General features: G+C 43.2%; 1 protein-coding gene across 5 annotated transcripts; it reads right to left on the bottom strand.

Annotated features, from left to right (window-relative positions):
* On the bottom strand, positions 1-27,538 carry mdfi (MyoD family inhibitor). Of its 5 annotated transcripts, none has more exons than XM_084542099.1 (5): positions 27,069-27,538; positions 24,757-24,946; positions 15,007-15,150; positions 4,914-5,279; positions 1-4,144 (listed from the first exon to the last, which is right to left on the bottom strand). In XM_084542099.1, exons 2-5 carry the CDS (start codon positions 24,905-24,907, stop codon positions 3,891-3,893), a joined length of 915 nt encoding a protein of 304 aa, XP_084398225.1. In that variant the 5' UTR covers positions 24,908-24,946; positions 27,069-27,538; the 3' UTR covers positions 1-3,890. The 5 variants fall into 5 exon arrangements, with proteins under 5 accessions (XP_084398225.1, XP_084398228.1, XP_084398227.1 ...); XM_084542102.1 differs by lacking the exon at positions 27,069-27,538 and adding an exon at positions 26,904-26,983; XM_084542101.1 differs by lacking the exon at positions 27,069-27,538 and adding an exon at positions 26,354-26,454.
* Positions 27,539-27,939: the final 401 nt, after the last annotated feature.

Raw genomic sequence — 27,939 nt, 5'->3', positions numbered from 1 at the left:
ACATTGTTTATTCAGTATTAAACAAACAGATGATAATGCGACTTCCAGGACAGCAACTCAAACCGACATTAAATTGGGGGTAGTGTAAACAAATTGACATTATAGTGGACTACAGTCTAGTAACAATTCAGCCGGGCGAGGGTAACTTTCAGACTATTAGCGGGAGGTGGCCAGCCCTTAAAAACCAATGTCCAAATTCCATCCCATAACAACATAATAAATCCATAAAGTCAACAGTCTGACATTTCTGTGGTCCATGTAATTCTAACAAAAACACTTCTAATACTGGACATGAAAATCACTTAAAGTAAACTTGAGTTTTCTTCCAGTATTACCGCAACGGCTCGACTGAACGCGAGGGGAGTACTTGGAAACGAGATGACGACCTCTCTGGTGCAGACGCAACATCAGATCCACATCTCAAAATTCTCTCGAAATTCCAGGGATTCAGTTCGTGCAGGGACCTCTCTATGTCCATCTATTGTTCTCCGTCACCAGACCGACCAAACGGCGTTTTCGTGAATAGTAAATCACTTCTCAGTCAAGGAACGAAGTAGGATTTAATGACTAAATCGTTAAAAAGGAAACGATTTAACAACTTAAATTGGTTTAGTCTTTTTTCAACCCAGACCTTTCATTAAAACGTTGCTTCACCTTATTTATTTTGAATAGCACAACCAAGCTTTAGACCTGACTACCTTCTCATTGCACTTTACAGTCCGTCCGGAGAATGGGCTCAAAGAGCTGGGTGAAGATATTGTATTTTGGGGACACAGCATGTAAAACATTCATTCATTCATTCATCTTGTCTGTGAAGGTTCTCAGTCATCCAGGTCATGGTATATCCAACAAAGGTTCAAAAAAAGGCAACTGGACTTGTAGAGTTTTTTGAGAAGACGTTTCACCACTCATCCGAGTAGCTTCTTCAGTTCTTCAGTTCATCTTCTGTAACCGTTTGTCCTCTGGAGGGTCGCGGTGGGGCTGGATCCTATCCCAGCTGTCACTGGGCGAGAGGCGGGTACACCCTGGACAGGTCTCCAGTCTATCACAGGGCTAACACAGACAGACAGACAACCATTCACACTCACACCTACGGCCAATTTTTGCACAAACTGTAATCCAGTGATAAAAAACTGTTTTTATTCTTTGTCCACTGTTGTTAACCTGGCTGGCCTTAGGCAGATGGGTCCCTCCATATGAGCTGGGTTCTGTTTAAGGTTTCTTCCCGTTAGAAGGGAGTTTTTTTTTGCCACTGTTGCATTCAGGCTTGCTCTTGCTCCGGTTTCAGACCGGATGTTGTAAAGCATCTTGAGACAATTTGTATTGTTATTGACGCTATATAAATAAAATTGAAACTGAAATTTATGGGGTGAGGAACCATATTTGGTAACTTCCAGACTCATTTTAAACTGTGTCACCGTGTCTCTCAGTGAGGTGGAGAAACATGTGGTTTTCACTAAGACGATCAGCAAAGAACGAGGCAACGTTCTCAGGCCAAATGTGATCTGCAAGGTCCTAACCTCTGCATGAATGCTGAGCGTAACTGCTTTATTGGGTTCCACGAAGAAGAAGAAGTGGCCTAACGTTGTCTAATGTGATAATGTTGACAAGCGCCTGAATCAGCACTTATGTTCTAATGGTCTAAAATACAAATTTACATTTGTTTTACAACTTAAGGGCAATGAACCATATATGGTAACTTCACTGACCTTGATTTTCTATGTGAAAATGTACAATTTTGAAAAAAAAAGTAAAACAAAAAAGTTAAAAAGTCCTCTTATGACCTACAATAACACTCAAGGGTTGAAATTTTTTCCAAGTATTTTAATGAGTGTGGGTTAACAAACCAGTGTTGCTAAAGAAACCGTTTCCATTTATTTATTTATTTATTTTGATGTTGCACCAGATATGCACTCCGATTAATTCTTTGGTTGGTCTGGTGACAGAGAGCGGGTCCCGAGACGAAGCGCCATTATGAGAATCTGCACTTGGAATGTTTTTTTTTAACACAAACAAATAGCACGTCGTCACTTCCATACATATCATTATACTGTTTCATTAGCTCTCCCTTCATAAAACTCTTTGTAGCCTACTTTATAAAATCGCATCATTTTCCAGGGCTCTCCAGGATTTCGTTTCAGTTGAGTTTGATCCCGTTGCATTTTTTTGAACAACTCAAAACGGATCTTGCATTTTCCGCTTTGCCGATTGCAGCTGGGCCGCCGTAGTGTATTCTCATCATCAGTTTCAGATTCCAACCCTTAAAATAGAGTTAAATCCAACACAGCCACATTAGCACTTCTAAGTACAGGAGGTCTAGAAACTAAGGTAAGTAAGAGCAAACTCTTCAGTATTACCAAGAAAAAAAAAAAAAAGAAGGTGTTTCAACAGACAGGAGAAAGAACTGTGTCAAGTAATTTTAAAATGCACGACAGATCTAAATGACATCTCAAGAGGTATTGGGTTGGAGAAGGTATGCGCCGGAGCATGTGAGAGTGCAAGCCTGTTATCAAAAGTGTACCATTCATACTACGAGCATATGGATCGAACTTAGCATAATGTCTTGAGATTTTCACTCAAGGAATTAAATTAGATGTTGAGCAATGTCTGCTTTACAGAGAGAGCCCGGCAACACCCGATAACACAGAAATGTGATTTTCACATTAGAGGAGAAATGCAAATATCTTAACTAAAATCTACAAAACAAGGATTAATACAGATTCGGTAAAGACGAAGGAACCTACTTGAAAATTCAGGCCTTAAGCTATAAGCCAAGGCCGCTTGTTCACATAGCAAGATCGACAGAGAAAAAAATGTGTTCAAAAGGAGATGATGCCTTCCAGTCCTTTTACCGGAGGAGCAGGAATTCACTGAATACAGTCAAAGCCTCTCCAATGTAATGTAAAAGTAAACAAGACGTGAGACGTTAAACTAGGAGAGATTTTTTTGATTAACAATGCTCTCCCTTCACATGTTAGTGTTACAGATGCTATCAACCGTTCTCTCTGCGGCGTCCACTACTTTACAGTACTCATTTATTAGGACCCATCTCCAGGTTGACGCGCCACTCTCTCATTAATCTTTAAATCTAAATCTATCGATTAAGCAAAGATGCATATGAACAGAAGAGATCCATCTCCGATATTGCCACAAGCCACCATTTACGTTTTCTCAGTTTTGTACAATGCGACAGGAACAGCGACGGCAGCGGGTTCGAAAACCCCCCACTTGGACCGCGCGTGTCACAAGGGCCACTGTAAGCAATAAAACTGGAAGACTTTAACCTTGCCAAGGACAGGAGGACAGGCTAGGTTTCTACTGAGATCTGAGCGTCCATTTTCCCATTATGCTGCTGCTCTTATCTACAAAAACACTAAAATCCGGTTAACTGGAGCCATTTTCTCATTTGCCTTTGGAGGTCATTTTTCATGCGTGGAGAACTCCAGTCATTCAGATGACACAAGGGGCTCTATTGTAATAATATCTTGTCCGGTGAGCTCTCAGAAGCCCAGTCTGCGCAAGCCCAGCAGACACTCATAGGCCACAGCTGGAATTCACTGTGCACCATACACCCAGCTGTGTAGGAATAAACCAACAGCAAAGACAAAGCAGGGAAGGTTGCTGTCCCATTGGGTGATCAATAAAGGAATGTCGAATTCACCAGTGACCGCTCTCAGCATCTTTTGCTTGGCAAACACTGTAGGAAACACTGGACATATCGCGGAGCCAACTAGGCCAGCCAATATAATGTGAACACACAATGCTCAGGCAGCAAAGACTGGGCGTAGCTCTTCTTAGCTCTGATAAGACGCTGGTCGGAGTTGTTCCTGGGCTCGTGGGAATGCGTAGCAGACGTCTACTTCGCCACCGTGCGGCGTTGGCTAGGGGCCTCAGGAGGAGAAGCAAAGGCTGCAGCACTCCATGCAGATCTCTAGGCAGTCTGCGGACTCACAGCAGGCGTCGATGATGCCACAGTCCATGTCACAGGGCAGGTCGCAGTCGCCACACTCCTCCGACGCACAGCAGCAGCAGAAACACGAGTCGTCCCCCGCGCAGGAGCCGCAGGTGGCACAGTCCAGCACAATGTTGCACAGAGTCAGGAACTCACAAAAGAGGCAGGCGAGAATACAGTGAACGCAGCAATCTGCAAAGAAAGAGACAAAGTGAATTTCTTCATATTATTATTCTTATATGATTAGTTTATTTGCATGGAAGCAAACACAGTGTCGAAATCCTGCTGGCAGTAGCACACTGACTCACAGTCTGTCATCTTTAGGGAGTTAAAAAAAAAACTCATTCCTAGTCTCGCTAAATGTTTTTTGGTAAGAAGGCTGTAATTTTACCCCTCTGCTCAACAATGTGCCCACTTCTTCTTCTCTTGGCTGCGCGCTCACTATTATAGGTAGTCATGTAGAAGCCATGACAACGTGTACTTTTGGGCCTTCTATTTCAAGTAAGTGAACAGAAGAGGCTGCCTCCTAAACTGACACTTACCTCGAGGTAAAAACGACTGTACAATTTGAAGTTTGTCATTACTGTTCAGTGGCGGTGGATCAAGTCGGCTTGTTTTTAAAAAACAGAAAAGCTGACACGACCACTCAAACCATGATAAGAGGTTGTGGAGTAAACCTTTATTTGAAACGAGCCAACGGAGGAACGCTGCTCAGGTTGGGTTTTTGATTCTTACTGACTTTTTTTGTTGGAATTAACAGCTAGTTTAGATTTGTAAAGCACTGTACTTGAAATAAGTTAATTATCTTTTAGCTGATTCTTTAAATTCACTGGGTTAGAGAAAATATGCCAGGGAGGATTCTGACCGTCTCCTCTGACCAGACACTTGGAAAAACACTTGCTATCTTTTCCTGTCTCGCCTCCTGTTCCACACTCTCTTAACATCCATATCTGTATCTCACCGTCCTGTGCCTCTGTGGGAATGTGGGAGCTGTTGCTCTTGGAGCTGCTCTTGCTCCTCTTGCTGCTCTGGGAGGTGATGGAAGGGTTGGACTGCAACTTCTTGGTATGCCTGGGTCCCGCCGAAGAGGACGAGGAGGTGGACGAGCCCCCTCTCGGGAGGGAGCCCAGCTTGGGATGCTCGTGAGGTCCTCCGTTCCTGACCCCGTTGGACTGGAGTGTATGTGTGTGAGGCGTGTGGTGTGGACAGTGTGTATGAGGGGGGTGCGTGTGTGCGTGGTTCTTGGCTCCGTTGCGCAGCTGGCCGCTGGGTTGTGTCCGGCACGGCTGGGTGTGGTGGATGGGCGTCGATCTGGCTGCTGGTTGAGCTGTGGATGCAAGAAAAGTGAATCCAGTTAAAATAGACAATAAATTCAAGTCAAGCTTTTTAGTGTTCAGTATGTCTGTGAAGGTTCTCAGTCATCCAGGTCACGGTATAACCAAAAAGAAAGGCAACTGGACTTGTAGAGTGCAGTTCTGAGTGACTGGTGGGGACAGTTGACAAAAAGTAACCCCCCCCCCCCCCCCCCCCCCCGACAGTTAAGTATCTAGTCAAGCATGTTTCTGATCAGCTATGAAGAAGATGCTCGGATAAGTGGCGAAACATCTTCTCAAAAAACTCTACAAGTCCAGTTGTCCAGTGTCAGACTTGCTCATGGCTGATTGACTCAAGACTTTGGAACTAGCTGTATTGTACTATAGTGGTCCGTTACTTTTGCTGTTGCCCTAAAGGGATCCCTTCCTCAAGATGAGTTGCTGACATGACATGAAGTTATAAAGCCTGTGTCGCCACCTATAATGCACCTGCCCTGTGTGTAGCTCTGACTGAGGCCTCTCTCACTGAGTATGCAGACTGATGCAGCGTCCAATTACGAGGCCCACCCTATGGGCAATAGCCCACGGGAAGAGCAATGGTCTTTCTGAGCTGACCCCTCATCCTGCACGTCTAGAGACTCTTACACAACTAGAAAGGGACAGCTGGGAGGAGAGTGAGACGGGGAGAGGGGGATTTTTTTGTCTCTTGGAAAGCTCTTCAGTAATCTACATAATGCTTTCTGAGAATGCAAGCAAGTAACCGGGGCTGGCTTCTTTCACTTGTGTAATATCGTCAAAATTAGGAACATCCTGTCTCAGAGTGATGCTGAGAAACTAGTTCATGCATTTGTGTCTTCCAGGCTGAATTACTGTAATTCATTACTGTCCGGCTGTACAAATAGCTCTTTGAAAAGCCTCCAGTTGATTCAAAATGCTGCGGCAAGAGCATTGACAGGAATTAGCAAGAGAGATCATGTTACTCCAGTTTTAGCTTCCCTTCACTGGCTCCCTTTAAAATATAGAACACATTTTAAAATCATCCTCCTTACACACAAGGCCCTTAAAGGCCTAGCTCCATCATATCTCAAAGACCTCATTGTACCGTATCTTCTCAATAGAGTCCTTCGATCTCAAAGTGCAGGCCTACTTGTGGTTCCTAGAATTTCTAAAAGTAGAATGGGATGTCGAGCCTTCAGCTATCAGGCTCCTCTCCTGTGGAACCAGCTTCCAGTTTGGGTTAGGGAGGCAGACACCCTCTCTACTTTTAAGGTTAGGCTTTCCTTTTTGATCAAGCTTATAGTTAGGGCTGGACTGAAGCATCCTTAGTTATGCTGCAATAGACCTAGGCTGCTGGGGGACGATGCACTGAGCACATGTCCTCTACTCTCTTTTCTTCTCTCTCACACCGAGCTCCTATCCTCTAATTTCTTTCCTCTGGCACCAAGCTCTTGTCCTTTAATTTCTTATCAAATTCCCTTCTCTCCTCTCTCTTTTCCCGTGCTCTACCTGGCCGGTCTTAGGCAGGTGGGTGCCTTCATATGAGCTGGGTTCTGCTCAAGGTTTGTTGCAGTTAAAAGGGAGTTTCTTCTTGCCACCGTTGCCTTCATGCTTGCTCTGAGGGTTTCAGGCCAGGTTTCAGACAGGATGTTGTAAAACGTCTTTGCATTATTGACACTATATAAATAAAATTGAATTGAAGTGAATGCACTTTTCATACAACATATACCATATCCGCAAATAGGAACACTTTAAGATGGGCATATGTATTAATCTTGGCTCAGTATGCTTGGTATGTTTTACCTCCAACAGCTCAGCTAAAGAAAAGGAGGCAGAAAAGCTCACCTTCACTGCCAAGCCAAACACACACCCTGAAAGTAAGAATAAAATGGATGTCTGGTTTTTATATGTTATGGTAGTATTTAATACCAACCTATTGAAGCCCTACATTTTTTTATTTTTTTGTGACCAGGAAGCATATGGTGCTGTGAGGTGTGGTACGACTCAACAGAGCTTTAAAAAATAAGCAGACGGACACATACAATTCAACTGTGCTAAAAGGCAAAACAGGGTGTGATCCTGCTACCTAGCAATAAAACAAGTCGGGCAGTAAAAGCAGACCTTCGATAACCACTTGGAGACAGATAACCCGACCCGGCGTGTTTTGATTGGCTGATGGGTTCGGTCACGTATCCAATCCGGTGTTATTAAAGATTCTTTCATTCAGCGTTTTCTAACTTTGCTCCAGATGTTTGGCAGGCTGCAGGGTCAGAGTGTGTGTGTGTGTGTGTGCATGAGCGTGTCGACGTGCATGCATTAGCTCGGGCTGCAGGGCTGGTGAGAAGAAGACATACTTTCTTCTCTTAAGTATGTCAAAAGTCAATACCTGCTGCTCCCCTGTGTTATGTCTTTCTCTTTTCCCCTTTTCTTCCAAATGTCAACCTCCTCCTCTTTCTTGTGGCTCCCTTTTAGCCCTTTGCACAACTCACTTTGTTTTAACACCCTTAGTTGGCCGGGATGTCGGCTGGTAAGAGAAGAAGGGGATTAGAGAAAGGGGAGGGGGAGGGTGTGCACAATTTTTAACTATTCCCCTTGGTTCTGTATTGTGCTCCTGGGGATTTTGAGTTGTTGAGAAATTCATACTTCTTATGAGTTTGTGGTGTGTGTCTGAGTGTGTGCATATGTGTGTGTGTGTGAATACAGTACATGGGCGGATCTGGCAGGCAGACAGACAGGGAGAGAGACGGGGAGTCAAGACTGTCTCCAAACAGAGCTTGAGGTTAGGCCCACTCACACACACACACACACACACACACACACACACACAAATGCAAGCAAGAACACGTGTGGACACACACTCATGCACATGCACACACACACAGAAAAAAAAAAAAACAAGGTCCCTTTGTCTGCGATCAAGAAAGTAAGGAACGGAGAAAGATGGAGTGAGGAAGAGAGACTTGAAGAAATAGGTTGATGCTTGCGCGTTGGGACCAGGAGGATGCATGGGTGTGACTCACAAACACAATGATTCAGCAGTGGGAGCTGGTTAAAAATAACAGCAAGATAAAGAGCCGAATGACTGCGGGATTAACATGATGACACTGGGAAACCACACAGTGCGCGTGTGTGTGGTGCTAATACAGCGGCGTTGTCCAGTCTGGTCCTGCAACCTCTGCACACGGACAGTACCATCTGTGCAGATGTGTTCAGCCCGTTGGGGAGAATGAGTGAGTCACCATCAATTGAATGCTGCAGCACACTGCCGTTCGCGCACCCTCCACCTCTTCCTCCTGCTCCTGGCGGTTCTCAGCTACCCTGTACTTACACACCTCCCTCCCAGACCAGAGAATCGCTCTCTCTCTACTTATCCTTTGCCGGAATGAGTCAACAGAATGACTGTGAATCCTGTCTGTCTCTGCTCCAGCTGCTTCACCCAACTGTCTGTGCTACAATATGTCTGTGTTTCTAAAGTGTGGAAAAGATGGAATACACACATGAGAGCAAACGCGAATAAATTTGAGCCCTAATTACAACAATACATGTTGCAATGTTAACTTACAAATGTATGCTTTTTTGCAATACCAAGTAGAACACAGTGTCTATCAATCCAAGATAAAAAAAAAAAAAGTGTCTACTGAGCTCGACTGGTACAAATAAACTGGTGCAACATTTGCGCAACGTTTCAAAATCCCAGTCAAACTGCACCGAAGTGCCTGTAATTTGCCCCAGAACCCGTATTGCCAATCGACTCCCTTCTGGGATTTTCTTTCATAGTTGCATTGTTTTAAACTGCAAGCCAAAGCATAAGTGTCAAGTACTAAAACTGTGTGAATTGGAAAATGATATGCCGGTGCCGTAAAATGCTATTTAAAACTGTTTTCAATGAGACATGCCCACATCTCTGGCTGCTTTATAGCGCCCTAACCGACATTACAGTGTAAATGAGGCCAGATTTAGTTGCACCCAGTCACTACACGGAAAGAATCATGTGACAGCGGATTTCAGCGCACAAGACTGGTGAGTCAGGATGAGGGGTGAACTGGATAAAGTTGTGACTCAGTGTTGGCAAAAATGTTCAAATTTTTTTCGAATCTTATGACTTTTATCAACCTTTCTGTCTTTATCTGTTTTACAGAGAGTATTAAAACATACACCGATCAGGCATAACATTATGACCACCTTCCTAATATTGCATATTTCTCCCTTGTGCCTCCAAAACAGTTGTGACTCATCAGAGAATGGACATGGGCCTTCTGAGGGTGTCCTGTGGTGTCTGGCAACACAATGTTGTTAGTGGGGGCCTTTGGGTCCTATGAGTTGAGGGGAGGGGTCCTCTGTGGATCATCCCACAGATACTTGATCAGTTTGGGATCTAAGGAATTTGAAGGCCAGGTTGCACCTTGTGCTGTTCTTCATGTTTTTTTTTTAGTTGTTCCTAAAGTGTTTTTGTGTGTGTGTCTGTGTCAGGCTGCATCCTGCTGGGGATGGCTGCTGCCATCAAGAAGTGTCATTGCTATGGGGTGGGGGTGCCTGGTCTGGTCTGTGTGGGTGGTGCATGTCTACGTATGAATGCCAGGTCCAAAAGTTTCCCGGCAGAACAATGTATTGTCACAGGATGGTCAATGTTATTTACTTCTCCTGTCAGCGGTTTTAATGTTGTGGCTGATCTGTGTATGTGCCCAAATCCCCCCATAATTTGTGTCAGAGTCTTAGTTTTTCTGAGTTTAACATCATTCATAATGAGGAAAAGCAGATACTCCTGAAGTTGCGCTACTCCTATCCAGGTGTGGCGACAAAAATGCGGTTAAGCATTTGAAGAAATGTTGAGTAAGTCATCAATCTTGCAATTTCTTTTTATAAAACAAGATATAAATATGGATAAAGATATTGTTCGCCAGATGTAAAGTATTTACATACAGTAGGCCGCATGGGATCAAACAATCTGAGCACTCATAAAATTGATCGATTGCAAGTTGATTGATGTTTTCGTGCTGCTGAATGTTTGCAGCAAATTCTTTTCTATGCCACAAAAAAAAAAAAAAAAAACAGTTGTGGGCATGAGACTTTTAAATTATGTTTCATAAATTGCCAAGCTCTTTGATTCTGAGTTCCCATGAAAACATTAATTATGATGTGAGTTGATGCAAACGGACAACAGCAACTGGAAAAAGAAAGTTCTGGAACAACTTTTCTTTTGACTCTCTTTGATTCTCAGCTATGAACAGAAACAGAGTGTGCTAATACTTGAAGAAGGAAAGCGGAATAACATACAACAACAAAACTAATGGCTGATCTGAAACATCAACCAACCATTTCGTGCACACGTGACTCCTGACATGAAACCTGTGGTATCACCCATGCACAAAACTACGACACTCTACTCCTTGTCATGTTATTGATCTGACGGTGAGTTAGTTACGTGTGCCTGTGCTTAAATATGAGCAACAAAGAGGCTGCAAATTCAGATTAAGACACTAAACGAAAGAAGAAAGGCTGAGAGAGAGAGAGGGTGACGTTAGTCATTGCAACAGAGATGGCAAACAGCTTAGGTCCAACATCTAGTCTCTAATTAAAAGAAACATCACAGTTCTGCTAGATTTCCCGAAAACAACAAGACAATAACAAGCAGCATGGCTCAGCGTTTCTCTTACACTTTCACGTACATGAGTGGGTCATGTCTCCTTTCTCATTTACCTTCATCTAATCCAGTAAAAATATCTAAAACCGATAAAAATAAACAAAGTGGACGTCTCATAAATGCTACTGTGATCCTGTCAGTAATTAATTACACGTGTCATTGTTTCCAGTCCGAGCGAGTGCAAGCAGTTAAACATCTGCGAACATGTGCATCCTGCTGTGGCCGTGACGTCAAACGCGGCATCGCGCTCATGACATCACCGACTCCAGTGTGTGCGTCTGCGTGGGCTCGAGCCCCAGCGGTCTCTCACATGTGTTGGCGGCTCTCGCTGCGCGTTGTTTCAGGCAGCTCGTCGCGAGGCCCGGGGCCAGACACATTCTGCAGCTGTGATGTCATCAGCGCGAGACAGAACACACGGGTGGGAGAATCTTTTTGTTTGTGCTTCTGTTTCTTCACACTCTCGCTCACAAACACGCGTTCGCAGATGTCACGCAGCCATGATCTCACCGCCGAACTGAGTCACGGCTATTTTATAACGTCTACGCGCTCGTTGCCACGCCAGATTCTCAGATGATTGACTCATGGGCTGCAGATGACATATTTCACCTGCTTTCATGCTGACAGAAGCTCACGAGGCTCTCAGAAAACACACAAACCAACTCACACAGACAAAAACTAAACAGACAGTGACCAGGGACAAAGAGACAGATGTGTAATTATATACACAAGCAGACATAAGCTGACAGTGTTCACCTGTGAAAAGGACAGTTTGGAGACCTGCACTGTTTAATTTGTGGTTCAAGTCCTGCGAACACATGTCCGATTGTGTAAGTTGCAGAGGGAGGAAGCCATGGATGAAGGGAGGAGGCACATGAAGGCTAAACCAAAGCCAATGAAGACTGGTGTGCATGGCGGTACATTTTGTTCAGGCCTACTGTAATTGCACAACCCTCGCTGCACAGCATATGGAGCCGGTGGGTCTCATAGATTTTACTGGGACGTAAAATAAAGCAGAGTGAAAGCGAGCGAGAGAGAGAGAGAGAGAGACAGGGAGAAAATCAGGCCCGAGCCTCTCCGTCTTCCAGCCTGGGCCTGAAAATAGACAGCAGACGTGACAGGTACAAACATACAGACGGCAGACGTTCACACACCTACTCATTTCGAAACACTGCATTCACCTACTTATCCATTTCCTGCCTGAAATGTGGGTTATTCAGCTACCACAAACTAGCTATTACAACAGGGGCTACTTTCTGTGTTCGAGCATGTCACCCATGACTGGCCCTGGATTCCAGGAAAAGCGCTCACAGTTTTCTAACGCGCGCTCGGATGTCAGCCGCTCTTCAAACCTCTTCTCACCCCTAAATTCTTCCTTTCATTCATCACTCATTCACTTACGCCATCGCTTCTTTTCTCGGAATGACAGGAAGGACAGATTTAAACCACTGAAGAGCAGTTTTTAGGTTAGCGGCCAACACTGAGACAACTAGGCTAGAATTTTGTGGGTGTTATTGTTGTGGAGGCTGGCCTTCAAAAGGAACAAATGACATACTAGAACTAGCTTGAGAATTAGGTTGAGATTCTTCTTATTTCAAAGCAGAGTGAAAGCAAATAAATGTGGTGTGGTAATGGCATAGCATGCTTGCGTAACCTTTGGCTTTGATACAGAGGGTTGAAGGGACTGCACATAAAGGAAAGTGAAATAGAGTCCCTCTCTGCCTGAGATATAACCGCTGGAGTCGTATCATGACGGGGGGAATGGGTGGTGTTGCTGATACGGTGAAAGAGAACCTCAAGGTATTGTCATGCGCCTTATCAGGGAGCTGCTGATACGCCCACCGTGCAGCGTAACGACTGGAAAGCTGAAGATTTTGGAAAGCAGATCAGACTTGGAGAGCCGAATGTAAACAAAGCACACACAATATGAGACATAATCATCTCCCCTTTTGCAGTTTTCTCCCTCCAGCGGTGCTGCCAAAAACCTATTTAATTTTACAGCAGTGAAAAATGTTATTGGCACGGATCGGTAGAAGCCGTTTCACAGATGGAATAAATAGGGAACATCAAACAAAATAAAACAGAAACTCCAGGTTCTGCCATACAAGTGAAAATAAAACGATTTGTAATAATGAAAACGGGTAAAGTCAATATCGAGGAACGTTATGAAACAGTCCTAAACGCCATGTTGCGTGGTTCAGTCCATTTTCCTACATGGGCAGGCAGAAATAGAGTTTTACATTGTTGTGGTTTATTTCATTTTTCTGTTTTAATCACGTCCCCGAAACTGATGGACGAACCCAACGAGGTTCACAGAGAGAGACAAGTTCAGTGGCAAGTCAAGTGAATGGACAAATGATTGGAAAGGTGTCTGAATTTGTGAGCACATGGAAGAAGTTTGACTTCATTGCTTTCTGGCAGGAAAGGGTTTAGGAAGTCACGTGAAACGGCATAAAGAGCAAATCTGAAACCAAATTTCTTGCCATCCGAGTATCTTTACTTATTTTGTTATCTTTGCTTTTTTGTTGCAGTTTGCTAAGTTTAGGCAACGGAATGACTTGGTTAGCTTCATAAGATAATGCTTCAGATAAATCTTTTCACAATGTATTAGAATGGCGACATCGACTGGAAAGCTGAACATCAAACAAAATTAAACAGAAACTCCAGGTTCTGCCATACAAGTGAAAATAAAACGATTTGTAATAATGAAAACGGGTAAAGTCAATATCGAGGAACGTTATGAAACAGTCCTAAACGCCATGTTGCGTGGTTCAGTCCATTTTCCTACATGGGCAGGCAGAAATAGAGTTTTACATTGTTGTGGTTTATTTCATTTTTCTGTTTTAATCACGTCCCCGAAACTGATGGACGAACCCAACGAGGTTCACAGAGAGAGACAAGTTCAGTGGCAAGCCAAGTGAATGGACAAATGATTGGAAAGGTGTCGCAAGGTGTCTGAATTTGTGAGCACATGGAAGAAGTTTGACTTTGAAACCAAATTTCTTGCCATCCGAGTACCTTTACTTGTTTTATTATCTTTGCTTTTTAGTTGCAGTTTGCTAAGTTTAGGCAACGGAACGACTTGGTTAGCATCATAAGATAATGCTTCAAATAGATCTTTTCACAATGTATTAGAAAGCCTATCTGAGAGAAAGCCCAGAAGAGATAAACCCCCATCTGCAATTTGCCATTAACTTGCAACTTTCTACTGACCTCTAACCATGAGTGCACTGCAGGCTAAATCTACAGGAACCCAAAGGTTGCAAATAATATGCACAATAACCTTAGGTGGGGTTTACTTGAACTTCCTGAAGTGGCATTCCACAGCTCCAGCGTGTGATTCATAAAAAAGTGAAAACAAATAATAGCATGCGATCCAGGGAGACACAACAAGGGAGCAGAGCTGTTTAAATATTGAACCTGAAGCCTAAAGTGAGGCCTTGAATGAGTGGCACCACGTCACGACAACGGAAATACACGCCCATACTATCGTTGACTTGTAGACTTAAAGATAAACTGTTGTAGATAGTAGATAGTAATCATGCAGAGTTGCTGGGAAGGAACTTGGAAGTGAATGGAACAAGCCAACCCGAATGTGACTTCAGGACTTTGGCTCTCTATTGATCAAATCCCAGACCATTTAGGGGGATTTATTTTGATTTGACCTACCAAGATGTCCAGTGAACCCTGAATAATTTAAGAGACTAGTAAATGGAAGCAAACCCCACAGCGCCAGTCACACCCAGCTGTTGTAGTCGCCGTGACACCGTAACAACCCCGGCTTCAAATAAGACGTGAAGAGAAGAAAATCAGAAGAAAGCGGAAGAAAAGGTGTTTCATTTCCAGAGTGTAGGTTCAGATGTAGACTTTGGTGTATTCAGAAATCAGAAACTTAACCTACTTAGCTGACAACATAGATATTTCTGTCTGTGTGTATGATTACCTGACCTATTTCTTCAGGGTGTGCAAATTGTATTTGTTAAAGGTCAGGACAATGTGACTCATCAGATCAGTAATGGAAATAAAACTCTCACCGGCCTTTTTGTGTGTGTGTGTGTGTGTGTGTGTGTGTGTGTGTGTGTGTGTGTGGTGGGCGTTTTACTCACATGTGATACTCTTGTTGGGTGTCGTGAGCCCCGAATGTGAGCGGCTGCTGTTGTAATTGCAGTTGTCTCCATCGTCGCCTAGCAACCTTTCCGAGGGGCCGTTTGACCTCAATATGAGGGGCTCAGTATAGATGTGGGCCAGATCTACAAAACACAAAAAAACGAAACACACAAATAGGTACATGCAGTTAAAACACATTCAAAACATTCAAAAAGAGCACAGTGAATTATATTCATGTCATGAACTGATCAAATCTCTCTTTGCGCATTAGTAAAGCATATTTCACAGGTCATTCAGACTCCCAGTTTCCTCCTCTATTATCTGAAATCACCAGCAAACCATTTTCCCACTGGTAGTAGCCTTGTCTACTCCCATGTCATTTCCCATCCACCAGCACTTAATTAATTTGAACAGTTCTGCTGACTTCAACAAAGCAGAAGATTTTGTCTGTTGGTGTGTGCTCTGTCCTAAACTTGCATCTGGAAGCAGTTAAATCCAACCCCTTGTGACTGTTTAGGGGTCTATGTGCATGCTTGTGAAACCTGAAATCTGTGTGGGTCTGCATGTGCATGTGTGTGTGTGCATGTGTGTGTGAGTGAGAGTTGATGTGTGTTTTAAACGAACACATATAAGACATACACATAATATACCTGCAGTAAATACATGTCTGGGTGTTTTATGTGTCCAGGTACCATGCAGTCCTCTAATGAAGCTGTTATTATTCAAACGCACACATATATACACAGCACGCACACACACACACACACACACACAACACACTGAGGCCTTCAAAGCAAGGCAGGCGCGGGCCTCTCAGAGGTGCAGACTCATTCCTGGGCAAATGGGAGCCAGCTGGGCTTGATAAACACACACACATGCTCACACACACACACAAACCAAACCACGTCCTGTGCGTGGACTCAACACTTCCCGGCTGTGTTTATTTACTCTATCCACTCTCCCTCACTTCTCTATCTGTCCTCGCGTTCCTGTCCACTGCCTCGCGCACTCTTTCTCCCCAGTTCACATTCACTCTCGACTCTCACAAATAAATTCCTTTGCATATTTGGCGTAACTCTCTGGATTGATTCCCACTTATATGGCTAAACATATATGCCGCCCGCGCAGAGTTGATCTCGTCTGAGTATATGCTTCGGGAAATGTGAAAAGCAAAGAGGCCAAAGAATCTAGGCAAAAAGAAAATGCTGATCTGTAGGAACGAGAGGAGCAGTTGGCACAATCCATATATTAGGGTCGGATATTGTTGATACTTTGGGCCTACATATATGTGTGCAGCAGTTGAAGAAATGCAGAGTTTAGCATTTCACCGATAAGCATACATGATTGTGATAGAGGAATTTCAAAAATTTGTCAAGTTGTTACCACCACCAAAGTGATCGTTGGGTGATTTTGTGCCAATAAAAATAATTAGTACAAATTAAATGACATTAGATTCATTTGAAATTAAGAAAAATTAAAATAAGAGTTCACAAATATTACGTGGAACAGAAACTGACCAAAAATTGCGATTAAATGAAATTAAAGGATTATCTTATCTTCACAACAGTTACTGGCAAAGATTGTTAATTAGATTGTTTCTAGCCTGCAGACAATTGCAAGATTTATCAAATGGGAAAATGACAAAATTCTCATTTTGAGGTATGAGAAATCCTTTTTCCGAAACTTTTTTTCCAGCTGCATCAATTATTCCTTTATTGATATTCGCTTAAGTAATTAGTTGGGATTTTCCTATTTATTTCTGCACCTCGCAAATAACCACCATGATACTGACTGAATTTATTGACTGAATAAAAGAGACTCAGTAACCTCACAGCAATACCATTGCTGATAAATCAATGATTTGTTGATTTACACACTGAAATATCATAGGTTTCTTTTATCTTTACAAACGGTATTGGTAATATTGGCTATTAATGGGACTGTTTGCTCTGTATAATTAAAATGGGAAACATATTGTGCAGTTAAACAGGAACACTACAATACACTGACACCATCTGTGCTTCCTACAAAATAATGTGCAAATCAAAGCTCCTGGTCTCGGTCATGCAGGTTGGTCTGACCCCGACGAAGAGGAACAGTGTCTTAAGCACTGGGCAAGACCGGTGTTTACTTTTGCTTGTGCGAATTTGTGCGTCCGAGTGTATGTGAGCGTGTCTTCACAGGCAGTTCTGTGTATGTGAAGTCGTAAACAGGACCTGGCGGGATTGGAAGTACTTCCTGGTCTTCCGTTCTGTTGGACAGTGGTACACAAAAAAAACCCCACACCCATAGTGTGCACTAACACAAACACAAGACATGTACACTCCAATTGTTCCCATATTCATCACCAGCTCCTATCACACACACTTTTGTCTCTCCTGCATGTGGAAGTCATTTCTAAGCCTCCACGTTGTATCTATTAGACTCAATCAGCCTTCCTTTAGATATGAAAGCCACCAGTAAGACCTGCTGCTGTCAACACTGCCGACAGAATAGTTTAGAGATGCATCAAGGACAAGTGTATAAACTATGTATGTATGCTGCTGTATGGTATATTATTACATCCATTCAGCCATCCATCATTATTTGCATAAACTTTAGACAACAGTGTTTAAAATGTGGTGGTATCACACTATACGATCCATGATATGTTTTTTTTTTTTTTTTTTAAATATGGATAATATAATTCAAACAAAAATCCCTTTGTGCTTAAATCCTGTCTTGTCTTGTGTTGTTCTGTTCTCATTCTCTGGAGGTGGATTTTGGGGGCAATTATGATATTATGAAGGCCGCCCAACAGAAGCCCAGCGTAAGCAAAGTTCAGGAAAAGAAAGGCCAGTATTCTTCAGGGGAAGGTCACAGGACATCACAACAATAGTTTCAAAAAGAATCCGTTATCACTTCGCTGGAGAAATGTGTGACAAAAGTCAGAGAGAACACGGCTGCCCTTGTTGGAAAAACGTATGTCCAAATCAAATGGGCTTTATCAGCCTTGAGAGTACACAGAGAGTATGCTCGGAGCAGGATCGCAGCCATGCAGGGCCCCTGGACAGCAGCTTGGAGGGTTTCTGGTCCTTGTTCAAGGCACCTCAGCCACAGACAAAGGGGATTTGAAACAGCAAACTTAAGAAGTCAATGCTGCTTCTCTGAGAACTAAATAAATTATCTTTTTTCCACATTTCCTGGCTCTCTTTGCAGCAGCCGTACAGTAAAATACCATGAAAATACATGCAATGAATACACACACAAAGTATATGCACGCTGGTACACCTGCACATTCCCACTGTGTACATGCTCAGTCATCTGATCTCAAGAATATATCCGTGCATCAGTGCACTGGCCTGTCACGTACTTAGACTTCTGCTACCAGTGGAGCGCTACGGGTTAAAAGTGTCTTGTGATTTAGCTAGTCAAAGCATTCCCTCTGTAAATCTACAAAACCACGATTGTTGGAACTAAACACATTCCCATCAAACACGCAGTGCCATCCAAGCAGGCCTTCAACCAATCGTGCGCTGGCACCGGCATCAAACCACCAAACCGCTCAACCTCAGAGCCATTTTTGAGATCTGAGGGAAGATGAGCCTCTAATTAAAATCAGACCAGAGCAATCAAGAGTCGCTGAAGAGATCTGGCTGCGTGTTTACACGCGAGGGCGAGCATGTGTACTTGTTTGTGAATGCTCGACTTGTGTACCTGTGTACGCGCGCTCGTGCACGCTTGTGTGCATGTGTCAGTGAAGGGGTGATTCGGAGGAATTTCACTCGGCAACATACAGATCCCATAGGGTAAAAGCTATTTATATAAGCAGGCGAACAATGTGACATATCCTGAATCACCTGGAGGGGAGCACTTCATGCTGTTCCTCTGGGCTGGGTGCAATCTCAGAGGGAGGGGGGGTCGGGTGTTGGTTCATAGAGAACAGAGAGTTTACCCGCTTCCTTTCAAACTGCCTCAACCCTGTTTTAACAGCCTCGCCACTACTTCTGTGGAGGCACAGAGCTCTTATGCGTACGCACGCGGGGGTCTCTTAGGTGTATACATCCCTTTGGCACACATACAGCACATATATGCACTTTCTCATCACTAGCTGAAAAAGGCATGCACAAATCCAACACATGAGGTAATAAAGTGAAACCTTCATCTCTGATGTCAAAATATCTTTGTAGTACATTTGATCGTACGTTTCCCAATCACAATTAAAAGAAGCTTTATAGTAAAAAAGAAAGAGAAAACATAAGTTAGGGTCCATGGAAACTGTGATATTTTATTTTTTATACTCCCTGAGTTTGCGTTGTGAGAATAACACTTAACATGAATGATTGTCCAAACTGCAGCCTGCCTTGAAAGGACCTGACGATAAAGATAAGACTAGAAAGAATAGTAAAGAAGCAGAGTGAGATAAGGTGAAGAGCAGCCGAGCAGAATAATGTTCAGCAGAGCAGAGTTAGTGGTGAAGATGCCACAGTAGTGGTCTCTGGTCTGGATAGCAGTAATGACTGGAACTGATTGAAACCACACAAGCACGGGGGGTTCTGACCGAGATGAGGGGTGATACAAAGAGAAGAGCACACAACTACAAGTAGTGTGGTGGTTTGTATCTATAACCCTCAACGGATAAACACATCTGTACATGCACACACAAAAAAAAAAAAAGAAGAAGAGGCAAACGTTAAGCTGCAATCCAGCCAAAAGCAAAAAAAAGCACACACACAGAGTGCTGCACTGGAATATGGCCAGAATCAGAGATTAGAGTTGCTGTGAGAGAACGTAAGCTCATTAAAGACAAAAAGTGTCTGCTGTTGAACAGGCTTAAGGGGAATTTAATTGTGTTACTTTGTCTATAGGATTTTTCGGGTTCACAGGGAAATACAGCGGCTTTGCTAACTGTATCCTATGCTGCTGCATCAAAGACCGGGACAACCGTGATCCAAGGACAAGCACTCCAATGATCAGGTAAATATATACCATGGGATTTTCCAATCAGCAAGACATATGCTAGAGATGTGTTATTGGTTGTCTTTATGAATTAAAATAAATTACTGGTATTTGTCACGTGTCAGATCCCCCCCACAGAGGGTAAGTCATCAGACGACAGCTGATTGGTTCTCGTCTGATGACTTACCCTTTGTGGCATACGTGTCAAACATACGGCCCGGGGGCCAAAACTTGCCCGCCAGAGGGTCTAATCTGGCCCGCGGGATGAATTTGCGAATTGCAAAAATTACATTGAAGACATTAACTACAATTTTTCCAATAAAAGTAATTACCATTGCTAGGGTTCACATAGATTTAGTAAGAGTTGTGGACATAACACAACACTGAGACCTAGAACTAAACAGAAATTGCATTTCTGTTTCTTAAGAAATTTCCAGTCATTAAATTTAAACATTTTCATAATGTTCTTTGCACTAAAACAAAGGGACAACATTTGGAGTTGTCGTTATTTACAGGTAAATACGCTATCGTGTTATTGGTCTGGCCCCCTTGACGTCAAACTGGGCTGTATGTGTCCCCTGAACTAAAATGAGTTTGACACCCCTGCTTTGTGGGGTCAGTGTTTAAGAGACATTGAGGGTAGAAAGCCAATGTCCGGGTAACAGATAACTGATGTTATAAGACTGTTCTGTTCGATGTGCACTCATTGTTCAACATACAACTTCAGACAAAATGAAGTTGGAGTCGAGAGACAACATCTATAGCCACGGACATAAAACTCCCGGCAACTTGTCAACAGGGTATTCCATTCTGATACACTCATACTACATATTCTGCTTGTTCCTGTACACATATCTGTTCACTGAGATAACACAACACATAACTGGAACCTAAAAAAGACAACAATGACACACCAGAGAGGGTCACCATCACCGCTTTATCTTCCCAATTCAATAACAGGCCCCTGACTCAAGTGTTTCCCAAAGAGAGACAGCCTTCTTGACGGTTTGTACGATCACACCGCGTCGACATTATCTGTCTGCAGTTTATGACGAGCGTCATGAGGATTAGAGACTGTACTTGAGCAAGTCACTGGTGAGAGAGAGAGGCCACCAGAGCAGCAGCAGCCGATTCTCAAATGTTTGCGAGGTGGTAAAGGAAAATAAAGCATGCTCATTTTCGGCGTTCAAATATGCAGTAAAAATGCCTCAAACTGCTCCCAGTTTATTTCAACCTCTGTGAGAAACCAAATTAGACACAAGGTTCAACAAACCTCAGGGACCAAAAAGGGACACATAGGAAAATGGCTGCACACTGGAGCCAAGAGGGAGATAATATAAATGTAGTTCAGACTGTGACATAGACGGGGGGATTTATTTTAAATGACGACAGCGCCAGACTGAACACGAATGCTAATCTACACACAAAAGGAGGGGGCGAAATACCTAGAAAGCAGACGATTACCTTCTAAAACATTAACTCCCAACTTGTGCAGAGGGGCAAACAACACATTTGTACCATGCAGAATAACACACATACCCTTTTACAGACTAAACAAAACTAAATCTGATAAAAATCTGTTCTTTCTTGTTGCGTCAGTCTATCAGAAAGAAGTCAGACAGTCATTTGCAGTTTTAATCCTTTGGTTTTCCTTTGGTGTTGTTGGCAAAGTCGTTGGATTTAGTTATGTCTGGACAGAGAGCGCAGACTTAATTCTGGAGGAAGGTTCGTCATTCGTGCTGAATCTTCTCCCCTAGCTTTTTAGGTGGTGTTTTATAATATATATACAAATATATTTTTTAATCTTTTTTAAACTACACAGCTTTCTCCTGCTGGTGAGACGTGTCTGAAACAGAGTAAACTTAAAGTTTTATTAACTTTCTAATGATTCCCGTAGACAACTCAATGGCTGCCATAAGGAACAAGCTCACGGCAATGAATGGTGATAAGACCGAACTATCTATCATGTGCTTAGAGCTTTCACTCTAAAATTCTACTGTTTATTTGGGAGATAAGCAAGACTTACTTCTCTGTATTCAGCACAGAAGGTAACGCTAAATGATATTTTCAGCTTAAAATAATAGCAACCAGCGTTCCTTTCCTTCCACTATAGCTTTTCTTCTCCACACTTTAGATGTGCATACAGTTTGGCATGCGGAGATCACTATAACGAAATAACTGCCAAGTTTTTCATTTTGTTTGGCCACCTTGAGAAATTTAACATTAATCAGCTGCAGCTGACTAAATTTGCTTGCCACGGTTGGCAAGCCGCTGGATGAGGCCGACGAAAGCTTGAACCTCCTACCTCTTAAGACAATGATAACGGCACAGCTCATACCGTGGCTCGTTTAAAATTGCATTCTTCAAATGGCATTTTTGGAACAGAACCAAATTAAATTGTCCGGACAGTTGACGGGGAGAAAGGACAGAGAACGACAGAGAAGGAAGGAAAGAGGAAAATAGTCCAGCATGTGCCGGTGAGAGGCTCCTACTGTATAAACAGAGAGGCTCATTGCATCTTCATGCATGCCTGAACGACAGCAACACTCACAACAAGAAGGGACGCACATCTGTCAACACACCTATCACCTTTTTAACACCTTGTAATGACTGAGCAGAACGTCTTCATTTACTGCACAAAACACTGTTAATATATAAATATGGAGAGGTACAACTCATCCAGTGCATCGTGAATGGCTGGCTCTCATGCAGATGCCCTCAGGTTATTGTTTGTGGTAGTTAAATCGCTTTTTTGCCATTACTGTCTTTCTAGTAATTCAGCAATTCAATTGATTCAAGTCTCATGCAGGTCTATGCATGTGCCTGCAGAGTTGTCCAAAAGCCTTGAAAGTACGCAGAGGGCTGGGTTGGTGGGTGGGTGGGTAGGTGAGGGGGTGAATCAGAGCTGAAAGCAGGGCCTTGTTGCCGTCAGCGGTAGCCTAACCCTCCACACCCTGGCTCACCTACCTACCCTCGGCCTACGCACACACACACACAGACCAGACAACCAAAAGACATCTAACTTTAGTGGGAGAAGCCACAGTTATATGTTGTGTTGATCCACTGCCGTGTAAGTACAGCTAGGACATGTCTGGGCACAAACCACCTGTTTAATAACTGTATAACTCTTTAGGAATTATCATTAGATCTACTTATGCTCATCGTGGTAAACCGCAGTGAAGCCGAGAACAGGGCTGCGTGCGTTTCAGATTCAACAAAGCAATCGGAGTGGATCAGGTTGAGACTTGTTTTTTGAAAAATCTGAACAAAACAAAAACAAACAAACAGAAAAAAAGGTCCATCAACCATTGAACATTTTTGTGGCAGGTTCCCATGGCTACAAGCCACTTAAACCTCTGCACACTACCCTACTGTTAACCACACCTACACTAATTACCCCACAGGACCTGCCCTCTGATCTACAGTCAGTGCCGTTGTTTTTTTTCACTGAAGTTTGAGGGAATCTGAGTCACTTCAGCTGATCCTGGATGAGTCACAGAGGCACAAAACTGCCTGGAGTTGAGTCCACATCCTCCCTTCCCCTCCCCAGGACCAGTCAACTCACACCATGACCAATTTTAAAAAGGGAAAGGGTCATGGGTTCATTCCCAAACTCCCAGGAGCGCCATTGTGGTATTTAGGCGTTCCACAGTGCTCAATTGGTCCTGACCCCTCAGATCATCCAAGGTGGTACCCCCCCACCCCAGTCACACACACACACACACACAGACCAGTCTCCAATCACCTCAACACACAGCAGTTGTTTCCATCACTGAAGAGGCCTCTGACCTAATGAATCACAACGACATCCGGCTAAGATACGGGACATCCAGAATGTCCACACTAATATATTTTTGTTTTGTAACACACACCTTTTGCTAAGTTTTCTCGCTTTTAAAAGGCATTGGAGTGGCCTGGTGCTGACTCCACTTTAAATTGAAAACTCCACGATTATGTTTTAGTCTGGATGAGCACAAGAGGATACTTCTGGAAACGATTGACGCACGCACCTACATCTGCTTCCTGATTGGGTCTCAGCTACGTTTCCTTCTCTGATTCGTCACGCCCCTATCAAGTGACCCTTTTCCAGAAAATAACAGAGGCATCAGCCCACCAGTAGTTACTTCAACACTGTTAACTAATTGCAGCCGTTGCTGACCTTGTTTTCTGTGTCAGCAGCTGTTAAATTCTGCATTTTTTTTTTTTCTTTCATGCAGCCACTGCCTACATGCGTAGAAAGCCAGCTGTTATTTGAATGATTTGCAACAATTCCTGTGTCCCAATGTGGAGTGATATGCATTTCCAGGAGTTATGGAGAAAAATTGTTGCTGGAACGCGGATGAAATGCACATCTGGACAATGATTGTTTTTGTTTTAAAACACTATTTTGAAATGAAAAAAGAATTGTTTGGATGTAGCCAAGAATTTCTACTATTGGCAATTACTAATTACAAATCAACAGTGATTTGGGACTATTCGGGTGCAGGAAACAAACATTAACCTATATACACCTACATAGTTTTGCTCCCCTTTTCATAATAAAAGGTTTAGTCTTTTAACTAACTACTTTCATAGGCAGCCACATTTATATACAGACGCCACACCAAAAACAACAGCGGGGCCTTTACAGAGTTTGGTATCAGCAGCTGCAAACATTAGCAAGTTTGAGGCACGTTTGGACCCATCACACAACTTCAACTTTTCCTGGGGTCTTTTGTTCTTTCTTCCAACACATAGAACCACTCACAGCTAAACACTACTGGAATGAAGTGAATGCTCTGTGTGTTTTCTGCTGCAAACAGGTCTCTTACCTTCACCAGGACAGGGCTTCGGGCTCGGGCAGCTGTCTTCTCTCTCCACGTCTGAGGTCGTATGTGAACTTGGTTGCGGAGCCGGTAGACCGGGGTCTCCATCATCAGGTGGTTCCGGAGAGATGGCAGCGGCATTCCTCTCCTCGTCCATGGGAGTAGGCCTGGCTCTTATGGGAGGAGGTGAATGAGCCTGAAGCGGAGAGAGGAGACGGTATTAATAGAGATTGGGGTGATCGCATGGGTCACGTGAAAGATTTCAAACTGTCTTTTTAAATGAACCTAACGAGCTGTGCTTCATATGGAGGTGTGTGGTCAGACACACTCAGCAGAATGATGTCATGAAACAGCGCTGTCAGAGCTAAAAGATATAATTATACTTTTAAATGATTGTTTTTAGTGTCTTTAAATTTACTTGGTGCGAAATAACATCAAAAATGGCAACTAAAGTTAAAACATGAGACAGAGAGAAAAAACAAAAAAATGCACAGTAAGAAATTAATCATAATAAACAAACCAGCACTGTATTCTATAATTAAACTGAACAATACCGAATGTTAGATTATACGTCTGTCGGTACAAGTAATGTAGCTGAATTTTATAAACTTGGATTTGAATATTTGTGCTAATTTAGTTTGCTAGATGATGGCAAGTTTCAGCTAATATTTATATGTAACTGTAAGGCCACTGTTTAACATTTCTAAATGAGTTAGCAGCAAGAATAATACTTGTAACCCTCCTGTCTTCTTTACATTCCGTAGACGCCCCTTGTCCTCTCAGTTAAAAATGACCCAACCTCACTGAAGATCACTGTGGATACTATTATTATTATTGTTATTTCAACACAGCCGTCGTGTGTTTCCTTTACTAAATTACATTTTTATTATAATTTCTTAAGGTGGCAAACAACATTTATTTTATTTTTTTTTCAATCAAGTGACAGAACTTGTACAGCCCAAGAAAGTATCACAAATGTGCAGAAAGCAGCTTCGAATGCAATTTCCCGAAGGCACTTCCAATAATAGTCAAACGTGAACAACATAAACCAGCAAGGCAATCTGAGATGGCAACCACAACCACTACAGGACAAAAATTGCCCTTCCACTCTTTTGCATCCCAGACTCTAGATGTGGCCTCACCTCGTGACCTGTAAACTAAGGCTGAGATTAGCAACCTTAAGTCGATGCAGGTCAGTCTCATCCATGCTTTTCCAGCTGTCTCCATACTTTTTCAAGCCCTCCAAAACTGTCATCTCCAGGATGATTTTTTATTTTATTTTATTTTATTTTTCGCTAGCTGGTTTGGTGAACAGGGGAAATGTTGAGGCGATGACTTCCTGCCCTGGTTATCATGTAGTACAGCTTTAGTAGACATATGAATAAAGACAATATTTTCCTTTTTCTTGTGTTGGGGTCACTTTAGGAAAAGTCATAACATTTAAGTTTTTGTGCTGTTAAACACAGTTTTAGGGCCATTTTTTGACATGAAGACACCAGGACGATTAAACAGACAGGCAGGACGACAGCTCTACTTTATACTAAATGTTTTTTTAAATGTATATAATCAGTTCTTACCTGCTCATTTCCTGATTTAGGCCTACCTGTAATCGCGACACAGCAGCTCTGATTTACGATAAACACCGCAGCCAATCACACTCGAGCACCGCGCGCGTTCTATAGCTCATTAAGATTCAGCTTATATACTCCTCACGTGCCAGTTTGTGTTTGGTGCGCGCCTGCCAAACAGCAGCTCAGCTGGGCAGCTGTTTGCGCGCCCCCGTGGCTCGCGGATCCGCACTCTCTGCCCCCCACCCACCCCCTCTCCAAAAAAAAAACAAAAAAACAAAAAAAAACAGTTTTGACAAGCCCCGAATTTATTAGTTTAGAGTTCACATCGCTTCGTAAATATTTATTTGTCCTCAAAGATCCGAACGGGGCTCGGTTTAGAAGTTTTGCAATGAGTTTACAGAAGTTTCGGGAAAAGAGGACAGTCGTCGCAGCGCACCCTCACAAAAGTCCCAAAGCTTTAACCTTAAATCTGGACTTATAATTTAGGTTTTAGCCTACCTGTATGAAGAGGTGTTCTTTGAAATGTGGAAGATGAACGCAGTAAATGTAACTGTTAGATAATAACGGGCGTATTCTGTTTACCTTTATTGCATGTCAGCGCTCTGTTTTCCCAAAACGAGTCCCTGCACGCACAAACCCAACTCATCTCCAGTGTGGGGATCCTTTTTTGTTTTTTGTTTTTTTCTGTTCGTGGGTTTATACCTCAGAAACAACTTAGAGCAACAACAACAGCTCAGGACTCCTTACCTTCTCTCTGGCTGGGACTCGAGTGCAGCCGAAGCCTTGCACTAATTCATTCTCTGATCACTCCAGGTGGACTTGAAGCCCTCCGGGACCTGTCCTGTCCCCTTTCCCCTCCACTCTTGTCACTTTCCACGACCACCAAAATCTCTCCTCGGCTCACGCAGGTGACCTAAACTCCCGATTCAGTGCATTTTTCTCTCCAAGCGGGGATAGTTTTCTCTCCGCCTCCAAAGTTTCTTTCTCCGGCTCGCCCCGTCCTCCAGCAGACCAGATGTTGGGAAGTTTGACTCTGCAGGCAGCTCGCTGAAATCTCTTTGTCTGCGCTGCAGCTTTCCCCAGAGTTCACTGCTGTTTCTGCAGCCACAGTCCGAACACAGCAGCGGATCTGCTTAAAACCTTAAAAAATGAGCGGTGTCCGTTGTGTGCATTCGCTCTCGCCTCAGTCCCCGCTCCCACTATACTTGCCTCAGACTTCTGCTGTTGGACAGGAAACAACAGTCAGCAGTGATTGTGCTTCCTCCGGGCTAGAAAGTAGTTGGGCTGAGCTATACTGTCATATAATTACCGCTTAACCCGAACCAGACACGGCACTAACACAGGCAAGCTTTCATCAGGAATTACGAGCTCAGAAACCATATGTCATGTCATTAATAATAGGCAAACAGTTTGTGAGAAGAACTTTTTATTTGCATTAGCACCAGTGCAGTTGCTGCTGCTGCTATTTAAATGCAACGTGCACTCACTGACCACTTCATTAGGAACAAACGTGAAAGAAGATAACTAATACATCCTAATGTAACAGTCCTGCACTAAAGGACGTAGCTTTGTGGTGATGTTAAACCGAATGAATTAAACCCAAAAGTATTTTTTTTCA

This window comes from Chelon labrosus (assembly GCF_963514085.1).
Source record: "Chelon labrosus genome assembly, chromosome: 4".
Classification (NCBI taxonomy): domain Eukaryota; kingdom Metazoa; phylum Chordata; class Actinopteri; order Mugiliformes; family Mugilidae; genus Chelon; species Chelon labrosus.
This window is presented reverse-complemented; position numbering and strand designations above follow the sequence as displayed.

Excerpts from the sequence above, each read along its gene's own strand:
- mdfi (XM_084542099.1), bottom strand. The coding sequence starts at position 24,907 with ATGGACGAGGAGAGGAATGCCGCTGCCATCTCTCCGGAACCACCTGAT. Across the intron at positions 15,151-24,756 it reads GAAGCCCTGTCCTGGTGAAG|ATCTGGCCCACATCTATACT; the intron begins GTAAGAGACCTG and ends TGTGTTTTGTAG. Across the intron at positions 4,145-4,913 it reads TCCCACAGAGGCACAGGACG|ATTGCTGCGTTCACTGTATT; the intron begins GTGAGATACAGA and ends CTTTCTTTGCAG.